The sequence below is a fragment of the Moschus berezovskii genome, chromosome 24 (genome assembly GCF_049115385.1).
Source record: "Moschus berezovskii isolate FMDL1 chromosome 24, NW_MosBer_1.0, whole genome shotgun sequence".
Classification (NCBI taxonomy): domain Eukaryota; kingdom Metazoa; phylum Chordata; class Mammalia; order Artiodactyla; family Moschidae; genus Moschus; species Moschus berezovskii.
In genome coordinates, this window is record NC_142483.1 from 13,639,413 (window position 1) to 13,656,825 (window position 17,413).

At 47.8% G+C, this 17,413-nt stretch overlaps 1 protein-coding gene across 1 annotated transcript in view; it reads left to right on the forward strand.

Annotated features, from left to right (window-relative positions):
* The first annotated feature begins 9,509 nt into the window (after window positions 1–9,509).
* CACNA2D3 (calcium voltage-gated channel auxiliary subunit alpha2delta 3) overlaps window positions 9,510–17,413 on the forward strand; it is a 902,079-nt gene continuing 894,175 nt past the window's right edge. The window contains exons 1-2 of the mRNA XM_055414097.2: window positions 9,510–9,708; window positions 10,378–10,459. Coding sequence (XP_055270072.2) covers window positions 9,587–9,708; window positions 10,378–10,459 — 204 coding nt within the window. The 5' untranslated portion in view covers window positions 9,510–9,586. The remainder of the gene's footprint in view (window positions 9,709–10,377; window positions 10,460–17,413) is intronic.

The window sequence follows — 17,413 nt, forward strand, 5'->3', positions numbered from 1 at the left end:
ACCAGTTCTCTTCGATGGGCACTTAGAAACTTTGTTTTTAAGATATTCACAAAGAAATGGATTCAATCCTGGAAGGAGCTTTTCCTACATCTTTAACCCCCAGAAAGTGGCGCTGCCCTCTCCGAAAATAGGCAACTTTAGATTCAGATAATTAGAAGGTGCGCTATGCATGAACACTTTCTGCTCTTTCTCCACTTGGCGTGATGTTTTAAATGTAAAACAAAACCAGAATAGTAGGCTTGGCATATGTTGCAGCTGTTCATTTAAGGGCTCTTCATTGCCTGGAGAATGGCTGCCGAGAAGCTGTGTCACCGAGTGTGCGAGTGTGGGTGTGAGGCCACTGTTCGCCAAGGACCGAGTCAGAGCGGGTTTAAGGGATCCCCTCAACTGAGCGCCAGACCTGCTTTGCCTTAGGACAGGTTCTTGTGCAGACCAGATAACCATGATGTGATGAGTGCTGCACTCCCATGCACGCGTATGCACAGTCACACACACACAAAGCATCACATCTACACATTCGCATACACAATCACTTCCACATGCAGGCACGCACAGACTCCCATACACAGACTTGCACACCCACCCACTCACACAGTCATACATTCATATCGAGATATTCTGCACATATATACATACATGTGCTGGTGTGTGTATGTGTGTAATATACATGTGTATATATGTGGTCATAATGTATATATATGTATATATGTGCAGAATGTTTCAATACAAGTATATAATTATATATATTTATGATATATACAATGAACACACACATACACGTGGATAATCACTTATTTAATAAAATGCTGTGGGATAACAGAGCATTGCAAATCAACTATACTTCAATCAAAAAAACAAAACGAAACCACTGAATCATTTAAATAAACATTTGCCCTGCTTTCCATGAACAACAAGTTGAGGTTCACAGCATGCCAGGGTTGGGGCAGAGGAGGGCTGAGGGAACCCTACTATGCTGTTGGGGGGGGATGTAAGTTGGCAATAGCCACCATGGAGAACGGTATGGAAATTTCTTAAAAAATGAAAAACACAGCTACCTACCACAGGAGCCAAGAATCCTATTCCCGGGTGTATACCCAGAGAAAACGATCCTTCAAAGAGACATACGTACTCCAAGGGTTGTTGCAGCACTCTTTACAATGACCAAGGCACGGAAACAACCAAAATTTCCATCGACAGATAAGTGGAGAAAGAAATGTGCTACATACTCAATGCACTATCACTCAGCCAAAAAACAGAATGAAATCATGCCATTTGTAGCAAAAATGAATGGACTAGGAGATGATCACACTAAGTCCAGTAAGTCAGACAGAGAAAAACAAACGTCCTTGATATCACTTATAGATGGGATTGAAAAACTGATATAGATGAACTACTGTACAGAACAAAATCAGGCTCACAAACTTAGAAAAGAAACAGACTTACTGAAGAGGGAAACTCAGTCCCCACCCGAGTAGGAGGGGAACAGCCGCCTCTAATGTGTGTGGGCCAGAACCTTGCCAGGTATGGGTAAGCTGCTCCATGGCCAGCTGGTCCTTCCAGGTCCTTCCTCTGGGACAGTCCTTGCCATTGACCAAGGACAACCTTCTCAGAGTTGGGGACAGATCTTAGAGAGGAGACGTTACCACAAAGTACCCACATACACACCCATTGCCTTCTCCTATGTTGGGAATCCAAGCGCTCTTTTCAATTCAGGGGACGGGTTAGAAATGTTTTAAAGGGTCATCTAGTTTGGTGGGATTCACCAGAAGCTGCCTTAATGCTTGCTCTACACAAGGAGGTTTGGCACAGTGAACCCAACACTGTCTTCGGGGCTATCTATTTTAAGGGTTGCATTTCAGACATCTTCAGAATATATCTTCTCAGAGTGGAATACTTCTGGCTCACAGCGGTCTCCTTGGGACATGTCTACACCCTGAACACCATTGTGAAGCTGGAAATAATGTCACCAGTGTACAGGAAATAGAATTTTGAAGATGACAAGTACATTTCTTTCCTCTAATAGCTTAAAAAACAGCATCCAGGAAGGCATTCTCATAGTGTTTTTAAACTTTCGAGTTGTCTTCCTGTCTCTCTTTTCTTCCTCCAACCAGCATCCTCCCACAGAGATGTGACCGAGCACTTCTCCCCAGAGAAAGTTTCCCTGATGCCCTCCGTGGCAAATCCTGCGCTTTTTCAAAGGCTCTGTCTTGGGTGAGGTGGATGCAAGAGCTTGAGGAAGAAGGAAACAGGGAGAAAGGAATTTCAAGCTGACACATGTCCTCATCATTTAGTTGATGTATATTGAGCCCCCATGACATCAAAGTCCTTGCTGAAATCATTATAATATCAATGTTAAAGATGGGCATGTCCCATCCCATGGGGCAGACACTGTGTAAACAAATAAATCACTCCATCATTAGTGATAAATGCTAGGAAGAAAACTGAATCAAGGTAAGAGCACAGAGGTGTATAGTGTGTGTGGATGGGGACATGTGTGTGGATGGGTGTGTCTGTGTGTGTACATTTCTCCTTTATAGGGGTGGGGGAATCAGGGAAATTTTCCCCAGAAAAGTGACATTTAAGCAGAGACCTGAATACGGTGAGAAACCATCTTCCAGGCAGTGAAAGTTGCTCAGTCGTGTCCGACTCTTTGCAACCCCATGGACTATGCAGTCCATTCATGAAATTCTCCAGACCAGGATACTGGAGTGGGTAGCCTTTCCCTTCTCCAGGGGATCTTCCCAACCCAGGGATCGAACCCAGGTCTCCCACACTGCAGGCGGATTCTTCACCAGCTGAGCCGGAAGGGAAGCTCATCCAGGCAGATGTCACGGCACATGTAAAGGCCCAAGATGGAAAGTCACCCCAAGGAGACGGGCTGGTGGAGCACAGTGAGCAAGGGGGAGAGAGATGACGCGGGGACTGAGAGCGGAGGGCGGCGGTCAGGGCCTCGGGCGCCGTGGCGAGCAGCCTGCATTTTAACTAAAAACAGAAACCACTGGAGGATTTCGAGCAGGGGAATGACTATGGTTTGACTTTTGCTTTTGAAAAGACGGCTCTGGCTACCATGGGAAGAAGGAGTGTATTTGAGAAGGGTGTAGGGAAGTGATGTCTTTATGGAGGATGGGGAGAGCAGGGTGGGCTGGGCGGTGTGGTGGCAATGGAGAGGTGGGTTCTGTGAGTGTGTATGCGTGCATGGTGATGGTGAAGCAGGAAGCTTTGGCACTCTGAGGAAGAATAAGGCACACTTTTTTGGTAAGCCAGGAAAATAGCCCAGGTGTGGGAATCTTGCTGCATTTGCAGAGTGGAAGCAGTAATGAACATTTGCTGAATTCTTAGCCGCATTGTCCCACTGCATCTTTATGTCTGTGTGAGGTCTGCTCTCTGGTGCTATCGTTATCCATCTTTGGTGGTTGAAAAATCATGGCTCAGAGAGGTTGGGTAACTTGCCCAATTCTCACTGCTTATGTGAGGGTGAGCCATGACTTGAACATAGGTTTGTTTGAACCCAAAGTCCATAACACCACCAGGCTCTACACTACATTTCATGTAAAAGAAACTGCATGCTTGCCAATGGTGGTCCATGGCCACCAGCATCAGCATCAGAAACCTCTGAAGGGCTTATTGGAAACAAAGATCCTCCTCTACCTACTGACCCAACTTGCACCTACCGAATTGCAACCTCTGAGGGTTTGAGAACCAGCTCTGTAGGGCATCAAGGACTCCGTCTCTCACATTCCATCCCAACAACTACTTCCTCCACTCCAGCCCTGGCCCCAGTGTCTAAACTGTTTTAAGAGCTATTAACATTTGTCTTCTTACTGTTTCGAATAAGTAAAAACATCCACAAGGCTCAAAAATCAAAATGGTTTAAAGTGATTCTGAAATGTCACTCTGAATCCTGTCCCCATCTACTCTGTTCCTCCTAATTTCCAACAGGGAGTAACTATTAGTAGTTTCTTGTGTATCTTCCATTGTTTTCTTAAGCAAATAAAAATATGGATTCTTATTTCCCCTCTTTCTTACAGAAAGGCAATGTCATACACGTTGTTATGTTCTTTGCTTTTTCTTTTTTTCCTTGCTTTTTATAAAAAATTTAATATACTCAAGATCTTTTCACATTTACATGTAGAAAGTATTCTCATTTTTAAAATTGCATAATATTCCACTATGTGGGTGCACCAGTTTCTTTAACCAAATATCTACGGATAGCCAGTTGGGTTGGTTCCAGACTTTTGCTCTTAGAGATAATGTGGTGATGAATAACTGCATATGAACATCATTTAGCAATTGTAAGATAAATTCCCAGAAGAGGGACTGCTGGGTCAAAGGTTAAAGTATTTGTCATTCTGCTTCTTCAAGGTGAACCATTCTGTATCCCCACCAGCAACATCATCGCCTTTCACTGGTGTTTCTAATATAGAGTAGTAGATCTTCACCCACTTTTACCATTCTGATATGAAATTCTGAGACAATATAACCTACTCAAGGTCAGAGTTAAAACAAAAAAATTGGTCTTCCGTGGTGGTCCAGTAGTTGAGCACACCTGCCAATGCAGGGGACACAGGTTCGATCCCCAATTGGGGAAGATTCCACGTACTGTGGGGCAACTAAGCCCGTCCACCACAGCTACTGAGCCTATGTTCTAGAGCCCATGAGCTGCAACAACTGAAGCCTGCGTGCCCTAGCGCTCATGCTCTGCAACAAGAGAAGCCACTGCAATGAGAAGCCTGTGCACGGCAACTAGAGAGTAGCCCTCACTTGCTGCAACTACAGAAAGCCAGCTCACAGCAATGAAGACCCAGCAGAATCAGAAATACATAAAAGTATTTTTTAAAAAACAAAAAATATATATATGATGCTTCATCTTGTAATATCAAAGATAAATAAAATCAAAGTATTTATAATAAAATAAGAGTCATATCACTATGAGTGCTCCTGGACTTGTCCCTATATGCAGGCTGATTAGGAATTCAACACCCCAAGTGTAGACTGGCATGGAGGGGCTCTACTGGTGACTTGGGACCCAGAGTACAGCTACAGTTGGAGAAGTGCTTGTCTAAAACAGTAAAACACAAACAAACAACTAACCAAAGCCCTCTTGCTAAGATTCTGAACAAAACAGAAGACAATGTTCTTTTTATTTATACTGCAGTTGCATTCCTGGAAAAGTCACTGTTTTTTTTAAACCAAGCAAAAACTCCTTTATATTTACATATTAAATAAATAAGTTCTAGATTCAGGTGATTATAAGCAGATTTTTGTCCTACCTGAATGTCCAGTGGGTCCTTTGAGAGTCCAGTGGGACATGGAATAATTCCTCCTCGTGAGGGACTGTCCTGTTCCCATCCAAGAAACGCCAGTAGGATTTCAAGTCACTGTGACAAATAGAGAAAGTCCCAACTATTCAATAAGCCCTCTCCGGCTCTGAGAACAGCTGCTTTTGAGTCTCCTCTGGAATCCATTCCTTAGACCAGGACTGGATGAGCATTTCTAAAACTTGTACCTCTTGCATCTCATCATGTTCCACTTCTGCTTCAGTTCAGTTCAGTTCAGTCGCTCAGTTGTGTCCAATTCTTTGTGACCCCATGAATCACAGCACGCCAGGCCTCCCTGTCCATCACCAAATCCCGGAGTTCACTCAAACTCATGTCCATCGAGTTGGTGATGCCATCCAACCATCTCATTCTCTGTCGTCCCCTTCTCCTCCCGCCCCCAATCCTTCCCAGCATCAGAGTCTTTTCCAGTGAGTCAACTCGTTGCATGAGGTGGCCAAAGTATTGGAGTTTCAGCTTTAGCCTCTGTTCTTCCAATGAACACCCAGGACTGATCTCCTTTAGAATGGACTGGTTGGATCTCCTTGCAGTCCAAGGGACTCTCAAGAGTCTTCTCCAGCACCACAGTTCAAAATCTTCAATTCTTCGATGATCAGCTTTCTTCACAGTCCAACTCTCACATCCATACATGACCACTGGAAAAACCACAGCCTTGACTAGGCGGACCTTTGTTGGCAAAGTAATCTCTGCTTTTTAATATACTATCTGGGTAAACAGAGCCTGAAGGTCTGTCAATGAAATGTTTATTGCCTAGACTCAAAACTTCATGGAGAGTTGGGTGTGGAAATATAGGCTTTGGGCGAAAATGATAAGTAGGACCTGCTGCCTGGGGCTGTGCTTGTCATATCTGAAGCCTTTCTTGGTCCCTTGTCCTGATGTGGCTGCACAAACCCTCTGCTTTGGTTTAGACCCTCCTTTAAGTGGCTATGTGTCTTCGAATACTTGGCTAAACCTTTCTGGGCCTCTTCTGTTAAATCAGAGTATGGGACTAGACAGCTGGCATTAATTTTTGTGATTCTGGAAGGGATGATAGAGTTTGAAACTGATAGGACTTCAAATTTATGACACTTCAAGCTCCAATTGTTATCAATATCAGATAGTTTAAATATTGTTTTTTGAGAGAGAGTAGGAAGTGTTTCCGGAGAAGGCCATGGCACCCCACTCCAGTATTCTTGCCTGGAAAATCCTGTGGACGGAGGAGCCTGGTAGGCTGCAGTCCATGGGGTCGCTAAGAGTCGGACACGACTAAGCGACTTCACTTTCACTTTTCACTTTCAGACATTGGAGAAGGAAACGGCACCTACTCCAGTATTCTTGCCTGGAGAATTCCAGGGACAGAGGAGCCTGGTAGGCTGCCGTCTATGGGGTCACACAGAGTCGGACACGACTGAAGTGACTTAGCAGCAGCAGCAGCAGGAAGTGTTTCAGAGAAGGCAATGGCAACCCACTCCAGTAGTCTTGCTTGGAAAATCCCACGGACGGAGGAGCCTGGTAGGCTGCAGTCCATGGGGTCGCTGAGTCGGACACTACTGAGTGACTTCACTTTCACTTTTATGCATTGGAGAAGGAAATGGCAACCCACTCCAGTGTTCTTGCCTGGAGATTCCCAGGGACAGGGGAGCCTGGTGGGCTGCTGTCTATGGGGTCACACAGAGTCGGACACGACTGAAGCGATTTAGCAGCAGCAGCAGGAAGTGTTTAGTGGGATCTATCTTAAACGCATTGGACTCAATGTTCTGTTTAAGATGGTCCATGTATAAGTTATAAATGCTTAAGATGCTATGATTCTGTGGGGCTGTGAATTCCTGTGCCAGGGTTCCTCTCCTGGTTCATCTCTAGCTGCCCTGAAATGGCTGCAATGTTCACCTGCATACGGCTGGCTTTCATCATAAATTGTTGTCATGACCCTGGTGCCCCAGTGGTCCTCAATATAGTCCAGCAGTCTAGTGGTTGTTTGACTAAGCTGTATTATTTTAGGGTGCCTCAGTTTTCTCCCAAGTTAATAGGGATACAATAATATGGACATTTCAGGTACTTTTTCTTCATGCATACTATAGTTGACCTCTTGTCAAACTATATACTTATGCCTTTATCATTATGGCTTTTGGAGTAAAGCCTTTTTCCTTTGATAGTGTATAAAATCCTCGAGGGGAGGTGTCTGATTCGTTCACCGTTGAGTCCCTGGTACACCCGACGGTCCTATCACAGATGCTTGGCAGTTATTCACTGGATGAATGAGGGAATGCCTGAAGGCCATTATCATATAGATATTACAGTGGCAGTGGATTGTAGGCTTACAAATAAGGGCTAGTATGCTGTCACTCACTTACACACTTACTCATTTAGAAAGAAGGCGCCTGGGATATGACAGGAAAATTATTTTTCTCCCTCCCCCAGTGTGAGCGGCAAAGCCATCCGGACCCTTTGCCCTGGGGTCAGGCCGCACTCATCTCGGTTTGGAACTGCTAGCACACTTCCATAGATCGGAGGTGTGCACAGAAGCGGAGAATTCATTATAACCGGTTAGTCATCCGTGGAGATTGTAGACGCTGCCCGTGGGCGGGAAGCACCTGGCGCTTCCCGGGTGGGGCCCGTTCCCTGAGCTGCTCCCTGAGGTGGGGGCACGACCCGCCCACGAGGGCCGGGGCTCCTCCGCCCTCGGCAGAGACGCCAAAGGTCCCTGCGGGGCGCTTCTCCCCGCGCAGCCAACCGGGAGATCCAGACCGGCGTCTGCCGGGGTAACTTCTGGCGGGGGTGCTGGGCAGGAGAGCCCGCCTGGCTGGTCGCCCGACGCCACCAGGCGGAAGCTGGAGCCCACCCTCGCTCTCTCCCAGAGAGCTGAAGGCGGGTGACGGGGAAGACAGCCCAAAGCCCTGTAGGGGGAGATCCGGAACCAGGAGAACCCGGGCGGCGGACGCCCCGGGAGACCCCGCGGTATCGGGAGCGCGCGGCTGGCCTGGGGTCAGTCGAGGTGCGCTCGGCGAGTCAAGGATGACTCAGCCCGGCTCGGGTCGGTCTCCACTGCCGGTCGGCGCTAGGGCCCCTCAAAGTTCCCAGTCACACACCCAGACCTCCAGCCGCGGCCGGGGCTCCAAGAGACGGGTCCCGGGCTGGGGGCGGCGGCGGGAGAGGCCGCGGGGAAGCCTGGCTCCTCGGGCGCCCGGGGCTTCCCCGACTTCCTGCCTCCGCCCGCGCGCCCGCGCCTTCTACCCAGCGGGTGGGGGTCCGAGCGGGGAGACGGTGAATCCCCGAGCCTCGGAGGACTCCCTCATCCCCGACATCCAGGGGGTCCGCCAGTCAGGATGGACCCGGAGCCGCAGTGCCGCCCCTCCCCGCCCCGCCGGCCGCTGCGGTGGCGCGGACCCCGGGCCTCCGCCGGTCAGAGCGCGAGCTGCTCGGCAGCCCGGCCCGGGTTCGGGCGCGCCGCGCCGGCCCCGCTGCGGCCCGAAACCCGGAGCCCCGCGCTCGCGAGCCCGCGCCGCGCCGGCAGCGCCGCCCTCCGCGCCTTCCCGGGTCGGAGGAGCGGCTGCAGGCGGCCACGCAGCAGTGCCCGCGCCTGGCCGCCGAGCCGCGCTGCCATCCCCGCCGCACTCCACCCCTAGCCACCCAGTACCCGCGGCGAGCCCCGGCCCCTTCTCTGACTTCGGCCTCTTCCTTGCACCCTCTGCCCGCTGGAAAACTGCGCTCCTCAGCACCCTGTGACCCAGCCAGGGGGCCTGGCCTCCCGCCTGCGCGCCCCCCGACCCCCCGTCTCCAACCGGCTCGGGGCGCGGGGTCGCTGGGTCCCGCCGGGGGTCAGCCTGAGAGCGGCGCCCGCCGCGGCGGGCTGCGGAGTTGTGAGGAACTCGGCGGCCGCAGTGGGCCGGGCGGGGCAGGGCGCGCTCCGCCGCGGCCAAGGACACGCGAGTTTGCAAGTCCCCGCCCGCGCGGCGCCTCCCGCCCTCCCGCCGCGGCCCGCCGGACTCCCGGGGCCGCCGAGGCGGGGCCGGGCGGCCGCCGCTGCGAGAGGCGCGTCTCCCTGCCTCCTCCCCCGCTGCCTCCCGCTCCACCTCTCCCCACTCCCTCCTCCTCTCCGCCCTCCGCACCCCCGCCCGCCCCGCTCCTTTTTCTGCTCCCCAAGTGCGCCCGGCGCGCGAGAGGCAGGCGGGGCGGCGCGGAGCAGGCAGCCCCGCGCGCTCGCCCACCGCCCGCTCGGCGCAGCTCCGCGACCGCTTCTGTCGCTGCTGCCGGCGAGTCGGAGGGAGCCCAGCATGGCCGGACTGGGCTGGCCGCGCCGCGCGTCCCGGGGGCCCTGGGCGCTCCTGACCGCCGCGCTTCTCTACGCCGCGCTGGGGGACGTGGTGCGCTCGGAGCAGCAGATCCCTCTCTCGGTGTAAGTGCGGGGTCCTGCGCCGCCCCGGGAGGGGATTCCGGCCGCCCGCGACCCGCTGTGCCCAAGTTTGGGCTCCGGCAGGTGCGGCCGGACGGGACCTGCGGCGCTCATCGGCCTCGTATCTCGCACCTGCCGGCCCGCACCCGCGTGGGGCGGCCAGGCTGCGGTGGGAGTCCCTCGCCCCCTCCCCGGACTGGCGAGTGAGACGCGGAGAGGCTCACCGCCAGTGACAGCACGAACTTTGAAGCCTGTTTACCGCATCCAACTTCCACGGGCCGTTTATTTACCGGGCTCTTTGCTATCTTGCCGTCTCACTTCTTTGGGGGGCGGGGGAGGGTGGGTGAATTTCTTCCGACTAATCTTTGCCAGCTGATGCCCAGTTTGGGTGGTCAAGTTCTCAGGCAATGATTCAAATAAAATTTAGTGATCTTTCCAGAGAGCCTGGGGCACTTTGCGCATTTTGAACTATGTGACCCCCCCCTCGAGCCCCCTCCCGCGGTGCGCTCTGCAGTTTGGCGCTGGCAGTTTCTGCCAAGGCGCTTTTTCTTTTTCTTCCCCCTCCAGTGTGATACCTCCCGGCTCCTTCAGCCACGGCGCCCGTGTGTGCGTGTGCGTGCGTGTTGACTGTGACACCGTGTTACATTTGTTCTGTGCCCTTTCTCCCTGTAGGGTGAAGCTCTGGGCCTCTGCTTTTGGTGGAGAGATAAAATCTATTGCCGCGAAGTACTCTGGCTCCCAGCTTCTGCAAAAGGTAAGGTTTCTGTGGTGGCAGGAAGCGATGATTTTTTCCAGCACAGAAAATGGAGGCAGATTTAGTTTTCCAAACAAACGTGAACCCAGAGCAGCATCAGTTATCAGAGGTGTCTCTGATCCTCCGGTTTCTTGGCAATGTACTGTGCCGGTGACTTCTCCCTACCAACCGGTTATTTTTAGATGACACTTGATTCTAAACACAAAGGAAAGCAGGATACTCAGTGGCACTGTCCTGGCCGAGGCTCGGAAACTGAGTGTTTTTTGCATGGCTCTCTTCTCAATGTCGTTATTGCTGTTTCAGTGTGAGAGCAGATGCTCCTCTGGCCAAAAAATGCTAACTTCATGCAAGGGGCAGAATCAGTGCCTCTGTTATGATGGCTTTCACCTTGCCCACGCTGCAGGCTGGGGTTCAGTGTATCAGAGAAAGACGCTGCACTATTGTTTGTCATCCCTGCAGTTGTACAATCCCATTATTCCCCAATCATCTAGACCCAGGGCTAGCATGCATTACATCATTACAGATAAGGAGAATGAATGTGGTTATCTTTCCACTCAGCTGCTCTGCTGGGTAATAACCTATGAGAGTAGTCCACAAACTTAAGACGTTGGTCCGCGTCCATATATTCTGGAGAGTAATGAGAATGGAGAATTGATTATTAGGCTTTTATCAGAAGCTGCATCAATTTTAATTCAAACAGGCAGCATTATGCTTAAAATTACACTGTGAGATATATAGTCCTTTGCGCTCCCCTCCAAGGGATAAAAAAGGGGCGGGGGAAATGGGCTGGGGAGGAGAGATTAGAGGGGATGAAAAAGAATTTCAAGTTAACAAATCAATAGGATTAATCCAAGAATTCTCTCAAAGATAGAAAATAAAATTGGCCTTTAGGGGTAATTCTCTGAAAATGGGTACAAACAGCTTAAATTGTTAAGTTAACTTTTAAGCATTTAAAGCTGTGCTTTTTGGGCCAATGTAACATATGTGTCATGCATGCTGCCTGGTAACCAAGTACGTATTTTATTTATGGCATTCTGCTTTAGAGAGTAGCGTTTTTGGGGACATTGTATGAAACAGTTTGTCACATGAAATCCAAATATCGTAATGAAACATTATCCCACAGTGGAATGACAGAGGTTAGCCTGGCTTAAAAATTGCCAGTAGTCATATTCTCTGAAACCTTGGAAAGACTGTTTTCTCAACTGTTACTTGGGGATGGAGTTCACTGAATTATAGGCAGTTGATAAAACCTTGAGGTTATGATGTGCCTTTATGGACAATGATAACTCACATACCTGTGACCTGCCTCTCAGTTTATAGGAGTTGCTTCTTTTGCTCGTGTTCTTTTCATCTGGACCAGCCTGTACCCTGCTTTGGCATTTTGCCTGTGTGTCAGATGTTTTATGTGAAGAGCTCTGGCCTATAGCATTGCCTGTGTATTTAGCTTATGCTTTTAAAGAAGATAATATTTTGTATAACTTTAAAGAAATATTTTTCATCTGCCTGTTGTAGTTTAGTTATAGCAACTCTGAAAGTATCTCCTCAGAGCCTGTGAGCCTTTTTTTAAAAATTGTGCTTACATATCTTATACTCACATTTTGTAGGAGCCCATGAAATATATTTTTTCCTTTTCTCTGAAGTTCACACACACACACCACACAAAATCCCATCAACCAAGCTACTCTCTGATAGCAAATTGGAAAAAGCTAAAATCCTTCTGTTACCTTCTCATCAGCATCCTTTCTGATACTGAATTCACAAGCCTTGCTTTGCTTTTGTCATGCTTACAGCTGGACAATTGGGTAATTATTTCCAGCTGTTTATGTCTTTGTTGTTATTTCTTACTGTTGCCTGGCCTTCTGTAATCTGATACCAAGGGGAAGGTGAGGTGTTGCTGGGCATTAGGTGCTGGGGTGGGCATTTCTTCTGCTCTGGATTGCAGTCACTGACCATGACGTCCTCTGATACCCATGGCTTTCGCTGGCTAGGCAAGGATTTCCATGGGTCGGGGCGTGGTAGACAACTTGGGGAGCTATCTTTTGGCTGTCTTGACCTGTTGCCCTTCAATATGATTGTATCTTTATAATCAACAAAGGAGATTGATTTAGAGAGCTCAGAGTATGAATGAGAAAAGATGTGAAGTGCTCAGAGTGTGGGGAGGCGTAGCATCATTTGGAAAAGCAAGGAGACAGTTGCATTTCTCTTCTTTTTAAGTTTCTGGCCATTTGCATGAGACATTACTCCTCTGAGTCAAAGCTTTCTGTACCCTTCTGTCACATCATTGCATCTTTGACAATTAAGATACTCTCGAAACGAGTTTGGAAACTTGGTTGAACAATGCATTAACACTGCAGTAAGAAGACTCAAGGGTGTTGCATGATAGATTGTAATTATACTTTTAAGGCATGGACATTTAAACTTGATTTCAGTTAAGTAAGGTATATTGTACACCACTGAACAATTTTATGTACTCTATGTAATTTTTCTAGTTGACATTTTATGTTATGAATTGATGTAAGGTGTTCATTTTTAGAATGGGAGTTTAGTAATTTTTGAACTAAGGCAAAAACTTTGCAAAATAGTTATTGAGAATGTAAGTTAAATAATAATTGGCCACCTATTTTAAGGGGTTTGGAGACTGGGAAAACTGCCATTTTCGTAATAGGATAACAGGTTTTTTTTTAGATAATATAATTCAAGATAGCAGTATTATCACTGATTTTATCAATGTAAATATAGGTATTTAATAATGTGCCTCATTGTCATGGATTTAGAAAGGAGAATATTTAATTAGTTGTCTCTTTGTTCATTACCATGGCTTTAGCTTACAATAATGTATCTGATATCCACTGCCAGACTTCCTATTTTTTCTCTTTTTGTTTTCTTTGCCTAGTGCAGGAATAGCAGTCTATTAGTTCTTTATAAAGAGGATATTTTTGATTGTATTAAAAAAAGAATCTGCTTTTTAGCAAAGTAGACTGTTTCCAACACAGAATGGAAGAATGTGGGACTTGTATGTTGGAGCTGGAGTCAATTTTGAGAGGTTTTTCTGTCGTTAGAGGACCTTGGGCCCCTGAAAGCGAAGTGCTCTTGTGCGGCTGTGTGCCTGTGTCTTGCCCTCCTTAGCTGGCAGATACTGCAGGGGTTTCCATTCACTTCAACTTTTAATTAACTTTCCTGTTTGACATATTCATGCCAATATTCAGCTGCCTCTATCTTGCTTCATTTTCTCCAGAGAATGCGCTTTGTGTGGGCTCTCTTGGAGAGGCACAGTTTCATTACCTTTCTATTTTGGGATTCAGTGAGAAGCCATCTAGTAGGTCCTGTAACCTAGACTGTTAAACACATGGGCTCCACACCCCTGACATTCACAATAAAAGGTATTAAACTGGCATGATTCTCATTTCACCCCTCTCTGGGAGAATTTGGTCGGAGCTGGATTTCTATTTAGTTCTGTATTCAGGGAATGTATGTTCACGGGAATGAAGCGTTCTAATTACATTTTCCAGAATCGTGGGGATAAATACACAGCGGAAATACAGGTACTGTATGTCTCTGCCGTTAATGCTAGAAAAGAATTGACATTTACCTTGGACGCCTCGTGCTGCACTTATCAAATGTGCTCTCCTTGGAATGCATCACCAGTTTTTTGCGTTATCAACTATTTATTGAGAGGGCGGCTTTAATATATGAATGTGATGTCTCTTTTCACAGGACAGAGTCAGCAAAGTGAAAGGTTGGGTCTTTATGCCATTTTGATAATTATGACTTTTCATCAATGTGGAAATCGATGGTCTTTTAAATAATTAAATAGGAGTATTCACTTATCAGGAATTAGGTAGCAGCGCTGTGCTGCCTATCGGAAGCCTGACACTCTACGGATTGCTTTTACTGGGGAGGCGCTACTTGGGTGAACATTTTTGTTGAATAAACACAGTTATTTGTCAGCCTGCGAGATTAATGGATTCAACCTATGCTGCCCATGTTTTAATTCATGGCACCACTTCAATTACTGGACTTCTCCCTGGCAGATTATTTTTCAAAGTCTTGAAATTTTAGAAATGACAATTTTCAGTCTTTCAGGACAGTTTATTGGTCTCATTAGCCCAATCACCAGGACATCAGCAGAGCGGGCTAAAGCAGTTAGAATTCGTTTCATGCATTTATCTTATTGCATTTATACACTCATACTTGGTCACTTGCTGACCAGATAAAGTTCTTTTTGTACAACTTTGTTAAGTCTGAGCCTCTTTTGTTCTTTTCTTTTTCTTTCCTTCTTTTTCTCAAAGTTTCTTTTCTGTCAGAAATATTTCTGTTTTGCTTTTTCCCTTATTAGGAACTGCTGCAGCCTGCATTGCTCAGATTTACAACTGCTAGTCAAGTTACGGAGAAGGCATTGGCACCCCACTCCAGTACTCTTGCCTGGAAAATCCCATGGACGGAGGAGCCTGGTAGGCTGCAGTCCATGGGGTTGTGAAGAGTCGGACACGACTGAGCGACTTCACTTTCACTTTTCACTCTCATGCATTGGAGAAGGAAATGGCAACCCACTCCAGTGTTCTTGCCTGGAGAATCCCAGGGACGGGGGAGCCTGGTAGGCTGCCGTCTATGGGGTCGCACAGAGTCGGACACGACTGAAGCGACTTAACAGCAGCAGCAGTGTGTGTGTGTGTGTGTTAGTCGCTCAGTCGTGTCCGACTCTTTGCAACCCCATGGACTGTAGCCCGTCAGGCTGCTCTGTCCATGGGATTCTCCAGGCACAACTACTGGAGTAGCAGCAGTCAAAGTTAAGGGAGGTGAAAACGTAGGCATGGTTTTCTCATCAGAGGTAAACTTCAGATTTTTAATCCAATATAGTTATTAAATTTGATCAATTTCTCTGGTGCTCTCAGGCTATTTTTTTCTTGTCTTATTTATTCTAATACCAATGTGCTTTTAGGCAAACACATAAGTACCAAGCCACCTCATAAAGTCTGTCAGGCAGGGGCAAACAGAGATAACGTTCCCAGTTTTGAAGAAGACATAGCCATGTATCTGGAGAAGGAAATGGCAACCTACTTCAGTAATCTTGCCTGGAGAATTCCATGAACAGAGGAGCCTGGCAGGCTGCAGTCCATGGGGTTGCAAAGAGTCAGGCATGACTGAGCAACTGTCACTCACTCACACTAGCCATGTATCAGGATGAACAAAAGTAAAAGAAATGTGAAACAGTACCCTGGGCACCTGTGGCCTTGCCGAATACCTCATTGTCCGGCGCTTTGGAGCACACGTTTGTGGAAGGCAGGTGTGGGGGTTTAGGTTTTCCAGTCATCGATCGACCCTCGCTAGGTGTTTAGTGCTCCTACACACGGGGAGCAGTAAATGACTTGCTGTGTTGGGCTTACTGAAAGAGGTGTACGTTCTTTCAAGGATCCTTTGTTTCCGGACTGTCAGTAGTCCGGATCTCTCATTACAGATAACAACTCATGGCTTTTTCTTTACCCAAGTATACAGCCTCTGTCAGAAGTGAGTGGTATTTATTTCTGGGGTCCCCATCTTTTGCAGTCACAGTGCTTGTCAAAACAGCCTCCCAAACTGAGATCCACAGCGTCTTCCAGACAGAGACTTTTCACAGCTTGCATGTTCCCTGGGACACTCTGATTGGACTTAGAGATTTGTTATGGCCGCGACTGAGAAAAAAATGAAATAGATGCCGTAAATGCCAGTCTATGAATTAGCATATGTGAGTCCCCCTCCCCCACTCCTCTTTTAATGTAATTTTTACACAAGAGACATAATGGCCTTTGCTTCATCTCCAGTGGCTGCAGAGAGGCTTTTGTGTATCATGGAGCGAGAGGAAAAGTTCCTCATGTCAGGCTCCTGGCAATATCGATAGAATCTTCATCAGCCCTCTCTGGTTCATTAAGCAAAAGTGAGCTTCTCCTTCAAAAGAAGAACATGGAGAGGAAGAGGAGGATGCTTGATTTCCCTGAGTATTTAGTGACCAGCACATTTAGCTGGTGGTCCCTGAAATGCGAAGCCAGCCTCAGAGACTCATTCTTGACAGTCCGACCTGGACCACAGCTCACCCTCTGATGGTGAGGCATCTGCTCAGCTGATGTGTTTTAAGCCAGTGTGTCTGCTTTTCAGATGAAAGTAATTTTACAGGGTTAACTTTGAAAAGGGTGCAGGAGGTCTTTAACAAATGGTACAACATTCATTGGGTGCTCATTCCAAGGGTGTTTAAATAAGGCATTACATATAAGGTGTATCATGGTTAGATATTGCTGAGCTTCTCGGTTATCCCACGTCAAGATTATGGAAATAAACAACTCAATAGCCACCTATTAATGGGCAGTTCAAGGCCATATTGGAAAGGAGAGCATTGTCTCTTGACAAGAAATAGATGCCTCTTTCTTCACTTTATGCCCTCCCGTGTATTTATCTTGGCATCCAGTATTGGAAAACAGTACCCTCCCAAGGTTAAGAGAGCTATTACCACGTAAACAATTTGGACAAGCAAGTTGGACATGGTTAATGTATGGCTGTGGGTTTGCAGACCAGACTTATGGTTATTCATTTTAGGTGAAGCAACTGCCAGATGATATTTGGGGCTGGTACGTGTCCTTACCACTTATTAAGTTTGTGCAAGCATGTGCACGCATGCCAGTAGAAACGGAAGCTGCTCATCACAGAATGTGCTGGATGCTGCCTGCTGATGGGGAGAGTCGTCCTTGTCCTCCTGGGCTGCTAGCACGTGCGGCCTGAGGGGGTGAACTGGGGTGCTAGGACAGAGCCGAATGACCCAGTCCGCCAGGCCCAGGGTTGGCTGGCATCTGAGACATTATAGGCAGCTGCAGTGGAGGACCTGCTGAGACCAGGACCAGCTACATCAGGGGTCCCTAATCTCCGGGATCTGAGGGGGAGCTGATGTAATAATAATAGAAATAAAATACACAATGAATGTAATGCACT